Genomic DNA, 21,304 nt, shown 5'->3' with positions numbered 1-21,304 from the left:
CCACAAATATTCATTCTGAATATTCTTTAATATCACCTAGAAGAAACCTAACACTCGACTGGGAAGCACACGAGTACTTTGGAGCTAGTTATTCCCTATTTAGAGCCCACAGACCCAACCCCAAAGAAATCCGTTTGAGATGCCCAAGTTTTACACCGTTTTCTTTCCCCACAAAGATGTCACGACGTCACCAGGACTGGCGCACACCTTCTGCCCAGAAAGCCACTGCCTGGAAGCTGCATCTCTGCTAAACGGGGCTCAGCAGCCTGGCACGGCACCAGCTTCGGTGCCACGACCGCAAAGCCCGCAGGAATTGATACCTCACAAAGCAAGAGGCTGATCCCAGCTTCCTGCGAGACCAAATAGCTTCTTAGTGGCGGCGCAGCATTCCTGAGCCATGGGGGGAGGTGGAGCACACTGCACCGGCACCTGTTTACACCAGGAGCCCGCTGCAGTTCCCCTCGTGCCCTTGATGCCCCTCACACCACCTCGGTTTTCTCTCTGCTCCTGCCCAGGCCCTAACTCACCACCACCCTAGTCCTCAAACCCTTCTGTTTTAACCCAGTTTAACTAACAAACCCTGCTCCCCCAAGCTTGTATTTTGACAGCACCGTTTAATTACGCAGTATTTATTCCCAGCACGCCTCGCAGGAGCTCATCTTCACACTTTCCCCACTGTTTCTGGGCAGCAGGGCACGCTGGCAGCAGAACTGGCCCATCCGCAGCTCCAAGGGAATGAGAACGGGAGGAAAACCCCAAACTGCAGCCACACGAAGCGTTACAACAGCCACTTCTGCATCACAGCCCCTGCCTGCTCCTCACCTCCATACCCAGTGCCTGGCTTGGCACTGAACCGAGTATTTAACGCTCAAGGAAAAAAAAAACAAAACAAGGGGGGATTCGGCACACAGCAGGCTGGAAGCATACGGCTCCAGGAAGGAAAAGGAAGAAATAAGCAGCCCTTTTGCCAGCTGTATTTACTGGCGTGCTCCCCGAAGCACAGAACTCTGTAACCTCGTTCCACAAGCACAGCCACAGCTCGCTGCACTGCACGGGCCTGCCCAGCCCTCAAAATCCAGCCACGGCAGCCGCTCATCTTCCTGAAGCGGGGGACTCGCGGGGAAAAAACCCACCTGGGGAGCACAGCCCTGGGCTGTAGCTTCAGGGGAGGCCGCACTAAGAACTGTGAGTGACACCTGGCAGCCGAGCCAGGAGCCCATCGGCACGGCGGGTGACAAATTTACAGCTACAAACCGACTTCCTGACAAAAAGGGGGCTGAGGAGGCCGAGCCGGAGACATCCGAGGGCTGAAAATAGAAGGGGCTGAAAAGCAGCGCGGGGGCTGCCGCCCTCCCCGGGGGGACCCTGCGGGAAGGCAGGGCCGGGGGCAGCTCCCTGCTTACCGGGTACCTGCAAAATGGGTGTCTGCGGCTCCCCCCTGCCTGCCCAACAAGCTCTGCAGTGCCAGGCCTCCCTCCGGGCAGAATAAGAGAAAAACAACCAGAAAAATATATAAAATATTAAGAAAAATAAGCGATCCTTAAGGCGACCATGGGGGTGCCGAGCACCGCTGCGCCCCCCCCCACGGGCAGGCTCCCCCCTGACACCGAGATCTCCTCTTCCTGCCTCTGGGCATGGAGAAAAGGGGAAAAAAGAGGGTGTGGGGGGGCAGATGGGGGCCGGCTCGGTGGTGCGGCCGGCGGCAGCGGGCAGGGCGCGGCGGCGGAGGGCAGGGGCGGCAGCAGCACCCCCGGGCCCGCTCCCCACGGCTCCCCCCCACCCCCTCAGGCCTCCCCCTCGGCGGGCAGGCCCCGGCCGGGCCCCGCACTCACCATGGCTGCCGGCGGCTCCCTCGGGGCGGCTCTAGGCCGGGCGCCGCGCTGCGCTCATGGCACGGGCGGCGGCCATGCAGCGGCCGCGGCCCCCCCGGCCTCCCCCAGCGCCGGGCAGAGGCGGCCGGAGGGCAGGGCCCCAGGGCAGGGCCCGAGCGGGGCTCGGGGCTGGCGGCGGCGGCGACGGCCCCGGGGCTGCCTGAGGCGCGTCCCGCCGCGCAGCGGGAGGGGGCCCGGCCCTGCCCGCCCCGCCCACCGGAAGCGGCCGCCGGGCGCCGCCGGCCAATGGGAAGCGAGGAAGAGGCCGAGCCGCGCCTGCGCGCTCCGCCGCCGCGCACGCCGCCGCCGCCGCCATCTTGGAGGAGGGCGCGGCGCCTCCCCCTCCTTCTTCTCCCCCCCCCCTCCCTCCCGCACCCGGAGCGGCTGCGCCTGCGCAAAGGGCGCGGCCCGCCCGGCAGGAAGGGGCTGTGCTGGCGCGTGTCAGGAGGGGCGGGGCGACGTGGAGGTGGGCGCGGTCTCCCAGCGGCCACGCCCCCTCCCCGAAGGGCGGGGCTGCATGGCACGTGCGTTGCTAGGCAACGGGGGGGGCAGGCTCGGGCCTAGTCCTGGCCCCAAAGCCTGCTTACAAGGCGGCTCCCTGCCCATTCTGGGAATAAGAATGCCCTTTTTGCACAGTTACCTTGGTTGGAGGGAAGGGATCTGGTGCTGAGATGGGCTTAGCAGGGACCTTGTAAAATGCAGGCCACCAGAGCCCTTAGAGCAATTAGGTGGAAATGACCTAATTAAAAAAATAAATAAAAATCATGAATGTGTAAGAAACATCACCACCTCCAAGAGTTAAAAAGTCAAAAGGAATTTGGCTTATAACAGGCCGGCAACTGACAGCCACGTATTGTCTGTGAGGCACCGGGTAGACTGTGAACCTGGATTGCCCACTCATGGGGAAATGGGAGGGTCACAGTCACCGAGGAAAAAAAAAAAAATATATATATATATATATATAAAATAAACTGTGTTATGGAACTAGTAGGCGTGCTTCTGCTTGTGGGACGCCCAGCATTGCAATCACAAATAAAATTGCTTCACTGAGATCCTCGCCTCAGCCCGTGTTACTGCCTACACAGCGTTTCTCACACCCCTGGCACACGCACATCCACTGCCAGCCTCCCAGTCTGTGCCATCGCCGCAGGGGCACAGGCCCGGGAGGTCATGGCAGAGACCTCCCTCCGGTGCCCACACGCCTCACACAGTCCCATATCCCATGTCCTCCTCATCACCGGGTACAGGGGCCCCGTCACCTCCCCGGGTGGCTGCTTCCCCTGAGAGCCTTCAGTGAAGGACCCTGCAAGGCAGGCACACGCGTACAAGAACACTCGTACTGGCTTCGTGCCTGTGTAACTAATTAAATAATGAACAAGGAGGGAAAATCCTCACACCGCAGGTCCTAATCAGCAGCAGTAGCGAACGGTTACCGGGCATCAGAGACCAATTGCAACCCTGCAGGTTTACTTCAATCCGCTTTGACGCCCTCTGTTTTCTGATGACTGAAGGGGCTGGCAGAGAAGACGTAACGGGGAGACCGAGAAGAGGGGCACGATTAAAACAGGAAATTCAGCCCTTCGCTACGGCCTTTCAAAATGAAGCCAGGACCAATCAGAGCCTAAAAACAGCGAAGTTAATACAGATCAAAACACTTATGGTTCCCAAAGTCTCCTGTGGCATTTCCCGTTACAAGAGAGCGCTGAAACCGGTGGCTTAATAGGCTTTAGAGGGGGGCTGTATACATATGAGGATATTGCAAATGCTTGCAGTTACATTAGAGGATTAAACACAACAGGAGAGGGAGAGAAATAAACCCTCTAGGGGAGTGTAACTAACTGCAAGGCTTAGCAAGAAGATTATGGTTGAATAGTCCGTGTTTTTTCCACTGTCGAATTTCTTCCACTTCCCTGCTTCTCATCGTGGCTGCCTCTCAGCGGCGCGCTGACCCTGCAGCCCCTCGTCCTGGGCATTCCTGTGCCGGTCCCTGTTGGTGGAAACACTGTTCTTGTCCTTAAAACGGAGGGCTCTGTGTGGCAAGGCTCATTAAACGCAGGTGAACCCCTCGTGCATAAAGGGCTGGAGACCTGAGCCCTAACCTCGCCTGGGGTCCGGATGCTGCAGCTCTTCCCAGACCGAGCTGTGCAGCAGTGTCCGTGCCCCGGGGTGACATCTCGTCACACAGATTTGCAGCTTTGACATTGTCGGGCTGCTCTGGAGATCACTCTGGCTGCTGTTACGTGCCAGGCACTGCACCGTCTCCAAAGCCTCTCCAGCGTCTCCAAAATGTGAGGCTGAGCCCAGCAACGTGCCTGCGCGCGTGTTCACGGAGCCTGGAGCCTCTTACTCCACCGATCGTCACTTCGGGCCACCGCAGCTGCACCGGCATGGGACAGGTATCCATGGAGACCATTAAAAGGATCATCTCATGATCGTGGTTTGTTCTTTTAGCACGTTGTTTGTTGACATGTGCTCCAGCGTGCACGTTTCACACCAGGGCGAGCCTCCTGCCCGATGCAAAACTGCGGCCGTCGCCGCTCTGCTCGCACCTTGCCTCCTGGGGCTGTGCAAGTTGCTTCTCCCTGCACTGCATTTTCAGTCTCTTCTGGAGAGAATGGCAGAACAAAAAAGACTGGCAGAACAAAAGAGACTCCAGAAGCGGGAGGGGTTTGGCACACGGATGGCACTGAACAAGCTGGTGGGCACCGAGAGAAAGAAGAAAACTGAGCTGGGCACAGAGCAGGACCCAGAAAGCAGAGAGGAGGAACGTGTACCTGCTCTGCCAGGGCTGGAGGAAAGCCTGGGAGGCTGGAGCTGGGCTTCTGCTCCTGGCACAGTTTTTGCCAGCTCCTGCTGGAGGCAGAAGGCCCCAGAGGCGAGAGCTGCTGGCTTTAGCCAAGGTGCCAAAATGCTGGATCCTTACAGGGAGCTTTTGTCCTGTGTTCCTATTTCCCCTGAAAAACCCAAAGGGCGTGCAGCACATTTTAGTACAGGATTTGGGGCTGACAGCGTGCTCTGAGCTCCACAAGCTTTTGTCCCTGTTCTAGCAACATCTGCTCCAAGGACAACAAAATATCCTCATGCCTTCAGTTGCTGTTGAAATGAAAGGTCTTGCACTGCCCTGGCCTGGGAAACCACTGGCTGTCTGCAGCCCTTATGTTTCAATCTGGGGCTTTTTCATCTTCTGTTTTCTACAGAGGGAGACAGTAAGGCTCAAACTATGTCCCAGTCAGCCCAAGTCAGGAAAAGACATCAAAGTTTTATTTTCTAACTTTATGTCTAAAAAAAAAAAATAAAATACAGAAGAAAGGGAGACACCATGGAGCCAAATGGCTACCTTGGGAGACCAAGGTAACAGAGTTTGTGAAGATTGTTCTTTACTGCATGGTTTATCCCTCGGTTATCTTTACTGTGAACACACAGAGAAATGCACTAGAACTTGATTTGAAGTCCTTTTGCCAAAGCATCCTGCACAGCTCCAGTCCTCGTTCCAGCCTGTTCAGTCACACACTCAAATATTCATTGCAGTTAATTGCTTTATTCCAGTTTTGCAGAGTTTGGGTTTTGCCTCCAGGCTGAGTCTGAGTCTTATTCCAACCCAGCAGCTGTCTGCGCCTCTCTTCAAATCCAGCCGGGTATCTGTTTCCATCTTATTGCTGTTTTATTGCTCCTACCACAAAGGGAGCTGTAACTCACTCTGAATGCCATGCGTAAATGAGCACCTTCCTGCACATCCACCCAAGGTGATTTCTTTGAAGGGGTTAAGCTGTAGTTTATAAGCACAATAGAGCAACTTCGAAACACGAAACACAAGGGAAAGTTTTGTGTCGTGAACCCACCCAACCCTTTGCTCAGTAAGCTGCTTGGCAATAAGCAATTTGTTCACTTAGCAAGCTCTAAAATCTATGGCAGGTAAGGGCTCTGAGTGCAAATAGCCATGCCCACAAGCTTAAAGTACTACGGACATGTGTAATTAATTAAAACCCACAGCCCACTGCTCTGGGGGAAGGCATGCTCCCCACCATGGGTTCCTCCTCCTGCAGAAGACACTCCAAAAAGAAGACACTCACCTCCAAAACAGCCAGGATGCCCCGAGGCCGGAGGGTTTCCTCTTACTGGAAAGCCCCTGGGGCTATTTGCAATTTACACCCCTGGGAATTGCTTCCAGGGGCTGGGACCAAACAAGCTCAGGGGGCTGAGACACGACAGGAGGTCAGAAAAGCAGGAGGGTGGGTTTGCAGGCAAGGCCCTGTGGCAGGCAGGCACCCTGATGCCTTCCCATGGCCAGGGGTTGGATTTGCTGAAGCAGTGGCTTCGTGCGGGCACAGGCTGCGGTGCCAGCCACAGCTGCTTGTGGATACCTGGAAGAAATGAGCTTTGTGTGCCCTGTTCTCCGTGGCTGGTGTCTGGAAGAGGTGACGCTCTATTTCACCTCCACGTTGCTGCTCTGTGATACAAGGCACCACTTCTGTTCCAGCCAAAGGATGGACTTCGGAGAAACTTGGGGGCTGCAGCTTTTTTTTTTATTAAACCTGCACAAATTTCAGTGCCTGCCTTTTCTTCCTAGGTCTCAAAAGCCCAACCAAGCAACGCAAAGAGACATCAGGATCTCCCTGTCCTCAGCCTCCTGACTTTTGGGGAGGGGACGTGCAGGGGACGGCACAGCTGGGGCTCCACGTGCTGGGTCCCACCTGGAGACATCCACGGTGGAGCCCGGAGCCAGGCAGAGCAGTGCCCGGCTGCTCCATCCCACATCTCCGTGGGGGCTGCGAGGAGCTAATGGTTTTTAAGAAAAGAGAGGGGTCCCATCAGCCCGGCACCACGCGGCCCCTCCAGAAGCCATTAGGGGCTCCCCAGGGCTGGCCACGCTCTCCTCTTCCCTTCCTTGGGAGAGCGGCCCTTTTTTTTCCACATTTCTCCTCTCCACTGCTCAGCCCATTAGCTGAGACATTAAATTTTAACATTTTCGTCGCTCTGTGCAGCAGGCTGCTGGTGAGTGGGTGCCTGGGTGGGTGCCAGGGCCCTGGGGGAACAGCAGCGGAGGAGGCACCCGCTGCACCCTGCGGGGTGGAGAGGGGCTCCCGATGCCTGCGGGATGCTGGTGCCCGCACCCAGGCACAGCTGGGACATGCAGGAACTGTCCCTCCACGGTGACAAAGGTGACAAATGTGACTTAGGGCTGAATCGCCCTCCAGGTTTGGTCCTGGGGAGGTTCTCACCGAGGACAGCCCCCGGCACTGGTGGCATGCGGAACAGGAGCAGCCTGCCCGCAGCCCAGCCCTCGGTGGCAGGGCCAGGAGCTTTCTGTCCACGAGGCTTTAAAATCCATCGATTTTTGCCATTAGGGTGGGAGTGGCTGGGGCAGACTCGCTGCAAGCGGAGTGGCGCACTGAATAATTCACGGCCAGAGATGACGAAGCCGACAGACGGCCGGCCTGGGGAAGCCTCCCCACGTCCCCCTGCAGGGACCTGCCCTCTGCTGTCACCCCAGGGGGTGGGACATGGGCCGGGACGAGGCCCTGCTGCTCCGGGACACCGCCACCACGGCCGCCCTGCCTCACCCCACCGGCACAGCGCTGAGTTTGCCAGGTCTCAGCCACGGCGCCGCCAAACCCCGTGGCACCAGCGCGGAGCCCGGGCAGGGCCGGCGGCGGCAGCCGAGGAGTTAATCCCCAGCCTCGCCGCATGGCTCTGGAGCTATTAATACCCGCACGCCGCCGGAGCTGCCAGAGCGAGCGGCGGCTCTGCCGGTGAGATCTCCAACTTTCCTCCGCGGCCACGCGGGGCCCGGCCGCCTGCCTGCCACCAAGTCCTGCGCCGGGGACGCGGCGGTGACGGGGCCACGGGCGCCGGGGCTGTGCCCACCGCCTGGGTGCCACATGGGCGCTGGGGTCCAGAGTGGGGTGGCCGCATCCTCCGGCCTCTGAAGTGCCACGAGGGCTCGGCCGGGGCCTCGTCGTGCCCTGCTGGACCCCTCGGACCCCGCACGCAGCCCCTGAGCACCGCTGCGCGATGGGTGCCGGGGTGGCACCGGGCACTGCTGGCTCCACGGCGAGGGTGATGAGGGACACGTCCCAGCCCGGTGCTGCCTCCCCATGCGGTGAGCGGCCGGCCCAGCGGTGTGAGGGGCTCCCTGACACCATGGCCCTGGCCGGGTGAACGTGAGACCCCGCCAGCGGCACTGCTGAGGGCGAGGAAGATGCCAACACTTCTCCGGAGCTGCCCGGCCTGGATTCCCCCTCGCCCGGGTGCGTTGGCGCGATGGATTCCTTCTGCTTCGTCTGCTTCCAGAAAGAGGAGCTGCAGCCCCTGCACCTGCACAGGTCAGTGCCATGGGGATGCCACGGGGTGGACACGGCACCGAGGCGGGTTGGGGACGGTGGCCGGCGCAAAGCCACCTGCAGAGCCTGTGCCAGAGCCTGCCCTGGAGCAGACACAGCTGGAGGGGTCCGGGGCTCGGCTCTGTGCCGCGCTGTGCCAGGAGAGGCTGCGTGCCCAGCACGTGAGCACATCCAGCATGTGCTTCCCTGCCAGCAGCTCTCCAAGAGGTGTGTGTGTGTGTGTGTCCCTCCCTGGTGCCGTGCCGTGCCGTGCTGTGCCCACAGGAGTGGGACTGTCGGCTGGGGTGCACCTCCTGCCACATCCCAACAGGTCGTAGCAGCTCAGGAGGAGCTGGGGGCTGTGTCCTGCTGCAGGGCTGCCCCGGCACCACGGGGAGCCCTGGGGGCAGCGGGCTGGCTTGGATTTTGGGGTGGCACTGATGCTGATGTGCCCCCAGGACTCGTCCCCGTGCAGCTGGTGTGGCAGCTCCTGCTTGGCCACCTCCAGCTGCGGGACAGCCGGCTGCCCTACAAACAGGGCACCCTGCCACCATCCTGCCCGTACCCTCTCCTCTCAGCGGGGCCAGACCCTGCTCCCAGGGACCGCAGGGGGCAGGTGCTGGTCCCCAGGGAGGGCCATGAGCGCCAGCTCGCAAAGGCCTCTCTGCAGCGGCACCAGCACTCGGCTCCCTCCCTCCCCGCTGTTTTCTGGCCCCAAAACCTCTCCCACCCGCGCTGCTGAGCGGCAGCCAAGGCAAACGCGCGGTGCCTGAATTATCCGGGCAGCCGGCAGGGACGCGAGGTGTGAACGCCGGCACACGCCGTGCCCAGCTGCTCCTCTGTGGCACCGGGCCACTGCCGCCTGCTGGCCCGTGCCACCGTCCCCGGGGCAAAGCCCCCTCCCTCCACCCCCGGCCGTTCCTCCTGCCGTGGCAGGGGCACCCACCAGGGCCAGGTCTGGGTCCCAGGGGCCAGGCAGGGCTGTGAGCCGAGCTGTGGCTCATCCCCGGTGGGCACGTGGCAGCCCGGGCACTCTGCAAGGTGTCCGTCCTTCCTGCCAGCACGGCGGAAGCTGTGGGATTTATTTTGGTGGGTAAAACGCTTTTTTTTCTTTTTTTTGTTTTAAATTATTTTTGGAGCCTCCATCACCGTGAGTCATGGCCCAGGGGCTGGGGGGACGCAGTGACGCGGGGCACCGGGGCTGGCAGCGGGGCACGAAGCAGCCCCCGAGCACCCCCGGCTCCTGTCCCGCTGCGCCTCCCGCACCCGGAGCCGGGATGGAGCAGGGAGGGGACATCCCCGAGCGGGCTGGGGGACAGGGGACAGGGGACAGCACCGGGCCACCGGGCCACCGAGCCACCGGGCCACCCGCACGCGGTGCTGGCGGCTGCTGCCGGTCCCCTCGCCCTCGCTAGATGGTGCCAGCAGAACGGGCTGCGAGCGGAGGCGGCAGGAGCGCTGAGCCGGGCCGTGCCGGGCCGGGCTGTCCCCATGCCCCTGTCTTGCTCCTGCTGCTGGCTTTGAACTGGCCCTGGCTGTAAATGGGACGGGAAACACTGCCTGCGGCTCTGCACCCAGACCTGGGGGAGCAACACGGCGCCGTGACCCCCTCACACCCCCAGAGAACCCCCCCTTCTGCTTCATTTCGGAAGAAACACCCCCAAAATCAAGCCGTTACGTTTCTTCTCCAAGCAGTAACTCAGTGGCCATCATTACGCTCCAGAGTTAACGCTGCTCCCCAGCTGCCTGCAAGCGGCTCCTGTGGCCTCGTGCACCCCCCGTGTGCCGAGGGAGGCAGCAGCAGGAGGCTGAGCCCCCTGCCCGGCTGGCTTGGGGTCACCACTGCTCCCCTGCCCCCCTGAGCAGGGGATGGAGCCTGGGGGGCTGCAGGAGGGGAGGCAGTGCCCCGATGGCCGTCAGCAGCGGCTCGGCCTGTCCCCAGCAGGGCTGCAGCCTGCGCCCTGCGGTGCCCTGCGGTGCCCTGGGCTGCGTCTCCTCCCTGACCTTGGGAGCAGCAGCCAGGAATCTGCTCTGGGCACAGGGGAGCATCGCATGGAAGGATCACCGGCTCCCACCGGCCCTGCGTCCCCTTGGGACCCCCCTGCCCCCCCCATGGGTCGGGTACCCCCAGGTGGGCGAGCAGCAGCGGCCACACGCGATGAGGATGACCCACGAGCAGTGAAGGTCACGGAGCGAGAGGCGGAGAGAAGGCTGGGCAGCTCCCGGCAGGGCACAGCAGGTTTGGGAGCTCGATGGGGGAAAATCTCCAAAAGCAGCCGGGAGGGGAGGCACCTCCCCGGGGGCCGAGCGCATCCCCGGCTGCTCCCGCTGCGGCTCCCGGCGTGCTCCGCTCCGCGGCTGCCTCCCTCCCTGCCTCCATCCCTCCCTGCCTCCATCCCTCCCTGCCTCCCTTTCTCCCTCCCTGCCTTTCTCCCTGCCTCCCTCCCTGCCTGCTCCTCCCCAGCATCCCCGCCATCAGCTCCAGGCAGGTTTCAGCTCCTGGCACCAAGGCGTGACAGCGGCTCCGTGCCCGCCGGCCGTGGCCACCAGCTCTGCCCTCCGGCAGCACCGCTCGCGGCGGCGGCGCCTTCGTTTTGGGCTGAGCTGCTCACGGCTCACGGCTCCGAGAGATGGCGAGGGGATGAGCGACCTCTCCGAGTTTGGAGGGGACGGGGCTTTTAGAACCAGCTCGGGCTTTCTGCTTCTGCAACACTTCTCTCTCGGCTTGCGGGGGGGAGATGCTCCAATCCCAGCCTTTCTCAAGCATTGGGTGCGTTCACAGCTGCTTACCCCAAATTTGGGGACATGTCCCCGAGCTGGTCGCCCTCTCTGTGGCACGCAGGCAGCTCCGATCCGAACAGCAGCTCCAGCAGGGACCTGCATGTCCCCAGCTCGTCCTTGGCTCTCCGAACCCTCGTGGTGCTCGTGGCGATGCAGGAAGCCATTCCTGGGGAGCCACAATTTGCCTTTTCCCTTTTCTGGGTCATTTCCCCACTGCCTGCTCTGACCGAGCGCATCCCCCAGCACAAGCTGGGACGTGTCCCCCGGAGCCGCTGGCGGAAATCCCGGGGGCACTCGGGGCTTTGGCACGGTCTGGGACTGCGCTGGGTGACAAACGTGTTGGACCCGGCTCCCTTCATCTCGCTGATCATAATTAGTTATTAATATTCTCTAAATGCTTTGGAGACCGTGAGCTTTGTGCAAACAGGAGCCGGTGTTATTGTCGTTGCTGTTATTATTCCATCTGTGCGTGACCAACGGCCTGCCACGTGCTGGGGCGCGGTCTGCAGCTGCAAACCCAGCGTCCGATGGGCAGGGGCCACCCAGCCCCACAGAGCCCCACAGAGCCCCACGGAGCCCCACAGAGCCCCACAGAGCCCTACAGAGCCCCACAGAGCCCCACGGAGCCCCACGGAGCCCCATGGCACCCCACGGAGCAGGCACTTTCCCCACAGCTCACTGTAGGACACACCGTGCGCTCCCCCAAACCCGCTGTGCCCAACGGGGCTGCAAACAGCAGCACCCGCAGCGCTCCCCGTCCCCGCTGCTGGTCCCCCGATGTCACCGGGGCGGGTGCCGTGTCCTGGGTCCGTGGCCACTGTCCCCACGCAGGTTCCCCTGGCGCTGCTCCCCGGCACCGCTCCCCGTATCTGACCTAGAAACAGCCCGCAGCTAGCAGTAGGGCCGGCGGGAGGGATCCAGGGGGCAGCTCCGCACCCGGGGAGCTGCTGCCGCTGGGGTGGCACCGGGAGGGGACACGGGGACAGCCCCGGGGGGCAGCTGGGTGTGGGGGGCGGGCGGTCAGGGCGCGGGGCCCGATCGTGCGGTGGCACCGGCGAGGCCCCTTCCACCCGGCGTGTCCCCGAGGTCCCCTCCGTGCCCACCCCAATTTCCCGCAGCGTTGCCCATTCCGGCCGTTTTCTCCCCCAAAAACGCTTCTCCCACTCTCAGCACCCACCCGGGGGGGGGTTACCGGACCGATGCGGGGAGGGGGGGGGTCCCCATCCCCATCCCCATCCCCATCCCCATCCCCATCCCCATCCCCATCCCCATCCCCATCCCCATCCCCATCCCCATCCCCATCCCCATGCCCACCGTCCCCAACCCGCTGCCCGGCGCCGACGGGACGCGAGCGGGGCTGGGGACAAGGGGACACGCGTGGGTGCCGGGGGGGGGGTGGGAGGGGGCGCCCCCACCCGTGCCGCGCTCCCCGCGTGGATCACGGAGGCGGGGCCGGGGGCGGGGCGGCGGCGGCGCTGCCCGGCCGGGGGGGCTCCGGCGGCGAGGAGCTGGGGGGGGGGCGCCGCTCCCGGCTCCGGTTGCTCGGGATGAGCCCGGCGGAGCGGCCCCGAGCGGGGGGCTGAGGGAGGAGGCTGCCGGTGCCGCCGAGGACGGAGGGGTCCGAGCCCCCCCGGTAAGGCTCCGAGCTGGTCCCGGTGCGGTTCGGGGCCGGCCCCGGTGCGGCGGAGGGGAAGGGAGGAGCGGCGGAGCTCGGCTTTGTGCGGGCGGCGGAGCGGCCCTTTTGTCTGCACGGCGAGATTGGAGGGGAGGGGAAGGGGAAAAAGGATACGGGGGGAGAGGGGGGGGGAAGCGCCATTTCGAGAGGAGCCCGATAAAAGGGATGATTATTGAAAAAAAAAAAAACAAAAATCGGAAAAAAAACGGCGGCCCCCCGCTCCCCCCCGGCTGTGTGTGTGTGTGTGTGTGTGTGCATGGGGGGCTCGGGGACAGCCCCCCCGCTCCCAGCCCCTGCCTGGGGTCGCCCCCTCCCCAGCCCCGCACCGAGACCCCCCCCCCAGCGCCCCCCGGTCCCCGCCCGGTCCCCGCCGCCACCTGCGCCGCAGCCCCCGCCCGGTGCGGCCCCAGCCCTGCGGCTGCCGGGGCCGGAGACGGAAGCGGCGTGAGCCCGAGCCGAGAGGAGTTTTGTGGCCGAGAGGGGCTGGGGAGGAGTGGGGAGGGCGCTGGGGGGTCGGGGAGGGTCCGGGGGGGCTCTGTCGTCGCCGCCCGGCGACACGCGGGGACGGCTCGAGGACACGAGGGGCGATCCGGGAGGCTGGGGGCGATGTGGCGGCGCCGTGCCCAGAGCGGGGCTGGGGGCAGCGACCCCACAGAGGAGCGGGGACGGCAGCGAGCGGTGGGCAAGGTGGGCAAGGGCACCGGGGGCAGCCCCGAGTCCCCGCAGCATCCCCCTGGCAGCGGTGGGCGAGGGGAACGTGCCCCCACTGCCACCCACCCTGGGGCTGGCGAGCGTTGGGTGCCCGGTGCTGTGTGCCGGGAGGCGAAGCTTCGACCCGTGGTGCTGAGCCCGCCAACCGGCGGCATCCCGGCTCGCTGCGGCTCCAGTGGCCTCGCTCTGCCCTTCCCCAAAGGGCTGGGACATTTCGGGGCATAGCTGAAGGATTTGGTGACCACACCTTGGCAACTTGTCCCTAGCGGTGGCAGCCGGGGCGCTGGGGTGAGCGGGCCACGGGCAGCACCGGCTTGTGAGGGTCCAGCGTGGGGACACGGCCCCTCCATGGGGACACAACCCCTCTGGAGTGGCCGTGGTGTTGGTTTTGTCACCAAGGTGGCAGGGACGCTGCCCCAAGGGTGGGAAGGGACGAGGCCGTGGCTGGCCCAGCCCCGCGGGGACCAGGCAGGTGCCGCTCGCGGCGTTTGTCTTTGCCGATCCCGAAGGCGCGGTGCTGCCGGCACTGGTGGAAGAGTTTCGGGAGGGAGATGCTGACAGGCTGATGAAACCAATCAAACAATGAAGTAATCATAAATCCCCGGTGCCAGCGGCAAGTCTGGGAGAAGGCGGGAGGAGCCGGAGGCAGAAGGAGCTGAGGTCCTAACAAAGCAATCCCCTTCAGCAGGAAAAATCCTGGGAAGGCAGCGCGCTGAAAGGCAGCCAAGGTCCTGTCGTCGGGCCGCGCTGTACGGAAGCGGTGCTGTGTCAAGTGCCGAGCTGGGGGACAAGGGCAGGGAAAATCCTCCCAGAAGCTCCAGGAGAGCAGCGTGGGGCGCACCGAGGCTCCTCGGGGCGCTGCCGGTCCCTCGGGAGGGCCGCGGGTGCCATTGGACAGAGCGGGGCTGCTGGCGATGTGCTCTCCCCAAAATTTCTCGAGGCCGCCTGTGCAACCTGGGTCGTCGGGACCAAGGGCTGGAGAAGCTCATCACGGGCTGGGGTGGGAGATGGCTCCTGCTGCTGGGGTGCTGATGGGTGAAGCGGGGCCTGCCCCTGCCCTGTAGCTGAGAGGTCTCCACCAGGAGGAGGAGGGCAGCCCCCACGTGCCGCGATCGCGCACTCTGCGGGGCGCTCACCGGCTCTGCTGAAGCCGATCCCTGTTTCAGGGCTGCTGCCGGGCACTGCCCCGGCCTGGGAGTGGAGGTGTGAGAAAATCCGGCCAGCTGGGGACGCGGTGCCATTGTGCAGAGAGGTGTCACGGACCCAGGAACTGGGATGGCACCGTTGCTTCGGTGGAGGTCAGGGCAGCGTGGCACTGGCTGAGGCGTATGGCATGTGGCATCCAGCACCTCCCAGGGCTTTCCAGAGCGCTTCAGGTCACCGCTGCGAGGGGTCAGGTCTTGCTCCATGAGAAACGAGAGGCCAAGGAGCTGTTGCCCCGTCCATTGTCCTCTGGGTGCTGGTTGCTCCTCCCGGGTTGCGGGATGCTGGGCAGCTCCCAAAGTGCCGCAGCGTTGGGCAGCCCCACTGTGGGTCCCGGCGAAGGCGCCCTCTCCCCGTGCACACTTATGGCCGTGGCATCATTTGTGTGTGTGCTGGTGTCGGGCGGCCACCCCCAGCTGCTGCCTGCTGCCTTTAGGGCCAGCTTTTGGGGTTTCAGAAACCCCAAAACGGCAGCGATTCCCCCCGTTCCCTGCGCAGGAAAAAGGAGGGACTGGAGCGGGGTCACTAGCTGGGACATGGATGTTTTCCCCCTGTGCTCACGGCCTTCTGGCTGCACCCACGTGGGTCTTGCCCTGCAACACCACCGACCCTGGCAAAAAAACACCCCGAGTGTCCCATCCCCTGCACAATGCCCTCCCGCGGAGACGTCGGCCTCGTTAGGCCAAGGTGCCCTTGCTGATGTCCCCGGATGCCGGTGTCCTGGTGCCCAGGGGAAACGCAGCTAATAACACTGCTCTGCCTGGCGCCCGTCCCCACGGCCCCGACGAGCCGCGAGGAGCTGACATGTTCCCGTAATGGGGTCAGATGAGAACGGAGCCGAGAGGCGGCGGAGGCTGGAAATGGAGCGGCACGCTGAGAGCCTGCGGCTCGGCCCCGGCTGCTGCCGGCCGCGGCGTGGGCATCGCCAGGGCGGTGAGGGACGCGGGGACAGCCCTGGTGGGGCTGCGCCGGGCACAGGTGAGCTCTGCTGTCCCCTTCTTGCTCCTCGCCGCTGGTAGAGCCCCGGTTTTCTCAGCTTGCCCTCGGCGCCTGGGGCTGAGCTGCAGGGCGAGCATCCAGAGGTGCTGCGCGGATCGGCCCCGAGTGTCCTGCGGTGACTCCTCCAGCAAAGTCGCGGTGCGGCACGCGGCGGGTTGGCTGCCAGCTCAGCCCGTAGCATCCTTCCCCCCAAAATGGGCTCAGGAAGGGCTCCTGGTGCTTGAACGGGTGCAGAGCAGCGTGCAGAGCTCCTCGCGGGATGCGGGCCAGGAGGGGAGACCTTATCCCACCCCGGGGCTGTGTCACAGCCCTGGTCCCCCTGTCCCCACACCTGGATGGGGAGCGAGGGCCGGTGCCTGCTCGGTGCCGGGGGGACCCCGCTCACCATGGGAGCAGAACCGGGACACGTGGGGCCGATGCTGGCCCCTGGCGCATTGTGTGGCCGCGGGAAGTCGCTTCCTTGCTTTGTGCCTCAGTTTCCTCTGGCTGGGACGCGGGGACGCCTGCCCGCTGCTGGGCACTTTGCGTTCCTTGCTAAAAGGGAAATCTGTGTCCTGCAGAGCCCCGAGCCCTGCCCCGTGGGCTTCTTCCCAAACCCCCAGCACCAAACCCTGCTCCTCCGTTTAAAGCCGGGCTGTTTTTCTGACCTGTCCCCCTCCGATGTGGCCGGAGGGATTTTTTTATCCCTTCCCCTCTCCATTTCCAAGCAGCCACCGCTCCGGCAGCCGCCTCTCCCTGCCCCTGCTCCTCTCAATGAGCTCTTAATGAGTTGCCAATTACTTATTGGCAGAGCCGATGCGCCCAGGGCTCGGCACTCGGCCGAGTGGCTCGTGCAGCATCGCGCCTGCAGCGGGTGGCACCGGGGCCTCGGCGGGTGATGGGGACTGGGTGCTGGGGACCACGGAGCAGGGGAGGCTCGGGGAGAGGAGAGGAGAGAGGAGAGAGGAGAGAGGAGAGACAGCTGCCGCCGGGAGACGAGCGCCTGCCTATAAATACATGCCATGGAGCGAGGAAGCAGTGGGTGGATTATCCTCCTCGCTCAATGAGATAAATGGTTCTCAAGCTTAAACACAGAACAATTTTAGTCTGAATAGTAGGAGAAACGGTTCAGGACACGCAGATGACGGCGCAAGCTGCCTGCAGCGGGCAGTGGGGACTGGTGGCACCCGGCGGTGGCTTTGCTGCCCCTTGGGTGTCACCCCTGGGCTCGTGCCGTGGTGGTGGCTGCTCGGGCACGGCGGGATGCCAGCGTTCCCCCTGCAGGGCAGAGCTCCTTCCCCAGCAGCTCCCCAAAATTCAGGTGGGGACGGGTGTCCCATGGTCCTCGTGACTGCGCAGAGCCAGATGGAAGCGTCCTCGTCCCTGTCCCCGCTGCTGCCTTTGCTGTTTACATAGGAACCAGCATGTTTTCAAAGCATTTCAATTTTTAATGAAAACTTCTGTGTTTCCTTTTTTTTTTTTTTTTTTTTTTTTTTTCCTGGGCGTGTTGGTGTTTTGGCCGCCGCCGCTGCTGGATTTTCCCGGGGATGGCAGTGGCTCCGTGCTCCCATCCGACCTGCTGGCACTTCGGGGAGGACAGTGGCCGAGCTGGGGGCATTGCGAGCAGCAGCCACATCCCCAGGGACTCCCCCTCCTCGGGGACACGTCCCTCCTTGGGGACACCCATTTCTGAGGGCCACGTCTCTGTGGCAGGTCAGGAGGGAGCTTTCTGCAGCACGGCCTCAAAAACCCATCAGGCAGGAGGTTAGAAAAAGCCCAGATTAAGGAAAAGCAAGCAGTCCTTGACTTGGAGAGCTGCTCAGCAGCAGGCAGTCCTTCATCTCATATCCCACAGGCATGTTTTTTTTAATAAAAAAAAACCAACTTTGCCGACTTGAATAATAGTATTTCAACACAGGTTAATTAACAGACATTGACAAGCTGGACTGTAAATTCAAGTGCAGCCATCATTCTTCTTGTAGGGTATTGCGAGCTGTTTTTAGTCCTGCTGCATCCATTTAGCTTCTGCACTAACCCACCTCCACCTCCAGCAACCAGACACTGAGATGGTGCTCCTCTTCCACAAGGCCAATAAAGCACTATGGAGATGAGCTGCTTTGGAGATCTTATGAGTCAAGCCGTTACATTTTTGGAACATCATGATGTTTAAGTTCCTTTTCTATTTTTTGCCCAACTTCCCAGGAAAGTAAAAAAAAAAAGAAAAACTGGGATGAGAGGCAGCACGGCCGTAGTTTAAAGAAACAAGGGCGAGTTTGGAGATCGGGTTCAGCCTCAGCAGACAAGCAGGTTCCCGTGCATCGGGCAGGGCAGGGCCAGGACCATCCCCGTGCGTCTCCGCTCCCCTCTCCTCCCAGGTTTGCTCCTTGATGCCCTTCATCCACCTCCTCTCCGCCAGCTCCGTTGCTCCCCCTCAGTCTCCGTGGGGCCATGGCACAAGGCTCAGCCCCGGTCCTGGGACCCAGGGATGCCGCTTGTCCCGGAGGCGCTGGAATTAATTTTGAGTGTTTTTTTTTTTTTTCTTTTTTTTTTTTTTGCCGCATTAAAAATCTAAATATATACCCGCGCCCGCTCAGCTGCTATCCCATGATTTTTGTCAATCTGCTACAAAACAAACGCAGCCGGCTCCATCCGCCCAGGTCCCCTCTCTGCGGCCATCCCGGGGGTGCCCAGTGTCCACGGGCCGGGGCGAGCCGGGCGCTGTGCTGGGCCGGTCGGGGAGCGGCGCCGGGTTCGTGGTTTTGGGGACGAAGGAGGGCAGCGCTCGCTGAAGATGCTCAGAGGGTGGTTTGGCTGCGGCGTGGTGGTGAGTGGGAGCTCAGCTCCTGGTGCGCCGTGCGGAGGCTGTGCTGGTTGCGGGGGCTTTTTGGGGTCCTGGGGCATCTCCCTGGGTGTGCTGGGCTCTCGAGGGATGCTCTGCGCGGGCAGAGCGGGGTTAGGGGACGGGGCTGGCTCCCGTCGTCCTCGCGGGCCAAAGCCGTGACGCGCCTCTGCCTTGCAGCACAGCCATGAGTGCCGGGTCGATTGAGCAGGAGCCGTCGCGCAAGCTGGCCTGCTGCGGGGTGCCGCTCATCACCGAAGACATGCAGTCCCTGGCCATCCGCACCCTCTCGGGCACCGACATCAACAAGCACTACGACCTCATCCGTGAGCTCGGCAAGGGCACCTACGGCAAGGTGGACCTGGTGTCCCACAAAAGCACAGGTGAGGGGAGCGGGGTGGGCAGCGAGCAGGGGGGAGCCCCCGTGCGTGGCCGAGCTCGGGAATGTGGCCGCTGGGCACGCAGCGCTGCTGCCGGCCATGCCCCGTGCTCAGCCAGCCCTCTGCCCGCTGCAGGCACCAAGATGGCCCTGAAGTTTGTCAACAAGAGCAAGACGAAGCTGAAGAACTTCCTGCGGGAGTTCAGCATCACCAACACGCTCTCCTCCAGCCCCTTCATCATCAAGGTCTTTGACGTGGTCTTCGAGACTGAGGACTGCTACGTCTTTGCTCAGGAGTACGCCCCGGGCGGGGACCTCTTCGACATCATCCCCCCGCAGGTGGGAGCCGCAGCGGGGTGCTGGGGTGGGGGGCGCGAGGGCTCAGTGTCCTCAGGATGCTGGGCAAAGCCACCGACCCGACTCGCACTTCACGAGGGTGCAAGGTGGGGCTCCCGGTGCCTGTGGAGCTGTTTGGAGCCCGACATGTGGGGACCAGGCACATCCACATGGGGCAGTCCCGCTGGCAGCGGTGCCAACACCGAAGTACTGCAGCACCTAAAAGCAGGGGCCCTTCGCCCATCCCCTGGGTGTCCTGGGACTCAGAACCTTTCCCCTGGGTGTGCTGGGACCCATCACCAGACCCACTGCCCATCCCCTGGGTGGCCTGGGTCCCAGAAATAGTGGCCTGGGAACCCCACTGGCTTGGTCCTGCTTTGGGCATCCCTGGAGCAGAAGGGGTGGGGGAGAGGAGGAAGGGTGGAGAAAGGGAAGCAAAAAGTGGAGAAGCCCCGTGGAGCAAGATGGGAGACACCTAGAGTAAAACCCCGGTGCACAGCAAACGGAGCAGCAGCTGGCACCGGGGGTCCGCGGGCGGGCCGGGTGGGGTGGCAGGGGATGACCGTGTCCCGCACCCGCAGGTGGGGCTCCCCGAGGACATGGTGAAGCGCTGCGTGCAGCAGCTGGGCCTGGCGCTGGACTACATGCACAGCAAGAGCCTGGTGCACCGGGACATCAAGCCGGAGAACGTGCTGCTCTTCGACCGCGACTGCCGCCGCGTCAAACTGGCCGACTTCGGCATGACCCGCAAGGTGGGCTGCCGGGTCAAGCGCATCAGCGGCACCATCCCCTACACGGCGCCCGAGGTGTGCCAAGCCGGCCGGGCCGAGGGCTTCGCCGTGGACACCAGCATCGACGTCTGGGCCTTCGGGGTGCTCATCTTCTGCGTCCTCACCGGCAACTTCCCCTGGGAGGCGGCGGCCGCCTCCGACACCTTCTTCGAGGAGTTCGTGCGGTGGCAGAAGGGGCGGCTGGCGGGGCTGCCCTCGCAGTGGCGGCGCTTCACGGACAGCGCGCTGCGCATGTTCCAGCGCCTGCTGGCCCTCGACCCGGAGAAGCGCTGCCCCGTCAAGGAGGTCTTCTACTTCATCAAGTACGACCTGATGGCCGAGGTGCGCCGCCGGCCCTCCTACCGCTCCCGCAAGCACGCCGGGGACAAGCTGCCGGCCGGGGCGCACCGCCACGAGGCGGCCGGCTCCTGCACGCCCGCGCCGCTCAAGAGGACCATCCTGACCGACGGCAGCGGGCCCCGGCTCGCCGGCCCCGAGCCGAGCGCGGCCTCGCCCGGGCCGGCCAGCAGGACAGATGGCCGGCAGGACAAAGGCAAAGGGCAGATGGTCCTGGCCACAGCAATAGAGATCTGCGTCTGAGGGCGCCGGGGCGGCGCGCGGCTCCTTTCCCAGCGGCTCCAGCCCGGGGACAGGATGGGCAAGGGGCTGCTGGCGGTGGCGGCAGCAGGACCGGGAGCCGTTCCTCCCGAAGCAAAAAAAAACAAACAAAACAAAACACAAAAACGAAACCAACAACAGAAAGAAAAATCAAGAGGAAAAGGACAAAACTGGTTGCGCTCGGTAGCGCCGAGGATGCTGGCCCCGCTGTCCCGCCCGCGTGGCAGGAGCTGGGGAGGACGCCGGTGCCACCGTCCCCTGCCCAGCAGCTGCGCCGCCCCCTCCAGGACCCCCCTGCAGTGGCATTGGGAGGGGTCCCCCAATAATAATAATAATAATTACGAGATGGGGGGGCTGCGCTGGGACCCCCGCCATGCCTGGCCCCAGGAAGGCCGATGACCCCACGCCATGGAGGAGGCCTTTGGGGCAGCGAGCTGACCCCTGGCACCGGTCCCTGCCCCGCTGGGGGGACCGGGAGGGGGCGCGGAGGGCGGCGATGGAGGAGGCCCCCCCCCGGCTGGCTCCATGCCGCGGGAGGTGCTGCGCAGCCGCCGCCGTGCGCCGGCAGCCATTGATGTAGCAAGTGTCACTGTGTGTCACCCTGTCCTCCCTGCCCCGGCGCGGGGCGGCGATGGCCGGAGGGACCCTGCTGGGGCTGGGGAGCTGCGGCTGGGGGGGGGGTTTGGGCTCAGGGGGGGTGGGCAAAGGGCCAGGATCCGCGATGCTCCGGGGGGGCTTTGCAGCGTTTTCCTACCCAGGGATTAGGAATGCGGTGGCACAGCTCCGGGGCTGGCCTGGTGGCTCCTGCATGGCCAGGAGGGAG

At 63.5% G+C, this 21,304-nt stretch overlaps 2 protein-coding genes across 5 annotated transcripts in view; one reads left to right on the top strand and one right to left on the bottom strand.

Moving 5' to 3' along the window:
- Positions 1-1,940, bottom strand: part of XPO6 (exportin 6) — a 52,495-nt gene extending 50,555 nt beyond the window's left edge. For both annotated transcript variants that reach the window (XM_032197464.1, XM_032197465.1), the window contains exon 1: positions 1,833-1,940. In XM_032197464.1, coding sequence (XP_032053355.1) covers positions 1,833-1,835 — 3 coding nt within the window. In that variant the 5' untranslated portion in view covers positions 1,836-1,940. The remainder of the gene's footprint in view (positions 1-1,832) is intronic.
- Positions 1,941-7,615: 5,675 nt separating this feature from the next.
- On the top strand, positions 7,616-20,585 carry SBK1 (SH3 domain binding kinase 1). Of its 3 annotated transcripts, none has more exons than XM_032197929.1 (4): positions 7,616-8,194; positions 18,564-18,761; positions 18,894-19,096; positions 19,675-20,585. In XM_032197929.1, exons 1-4 carry the CDS (start codon positions 8,071-8,073, stop codon positions 20,461-20,463), a joined length of 1,314 nt encoding a protein of 437 aa, XP_032053820.1. In that variant the 5' UTR covers positions 7,616-8,070; the 3' UTR covers positions 20,464-20,585. The 3 variants fall into 3 exon arrangements, with proteins under 3 accessions (XP_032053820.1, XP_032053821.1, XP_032053822.1); XM_032197930.1 differs by having other exon boundaries at positions 8,065-8,194; positions 18,559-18,761; XM_032197931.1 differs by lacking the exon at positions 7,616-8,194 and adding an exon at positions 12,497-12,605 and having other exon boundaries at positions 18,559-18,761.
- Positions 20,586-21,304: the final 719 nt, after the last annotated feature.

This window comes from Aythya fuligula, chromosome 15 (assembly GCF_009819795.1).
Source record: "Aythya fuligula isolate bAytFul2 chromosome 15, bAytFul2.pri, whole genome shotgun sequence".
Lineage (NCBI taxonomy): Eukaryota > Metazoa > Chordata > Aves > Anseriformes > Anatidae > Aythya > Aythya fuligula.
Note: the sequence above shows the minus strand (reverse complement) of the source record. Positions and strands in the feature narration are given on the sequence as shown.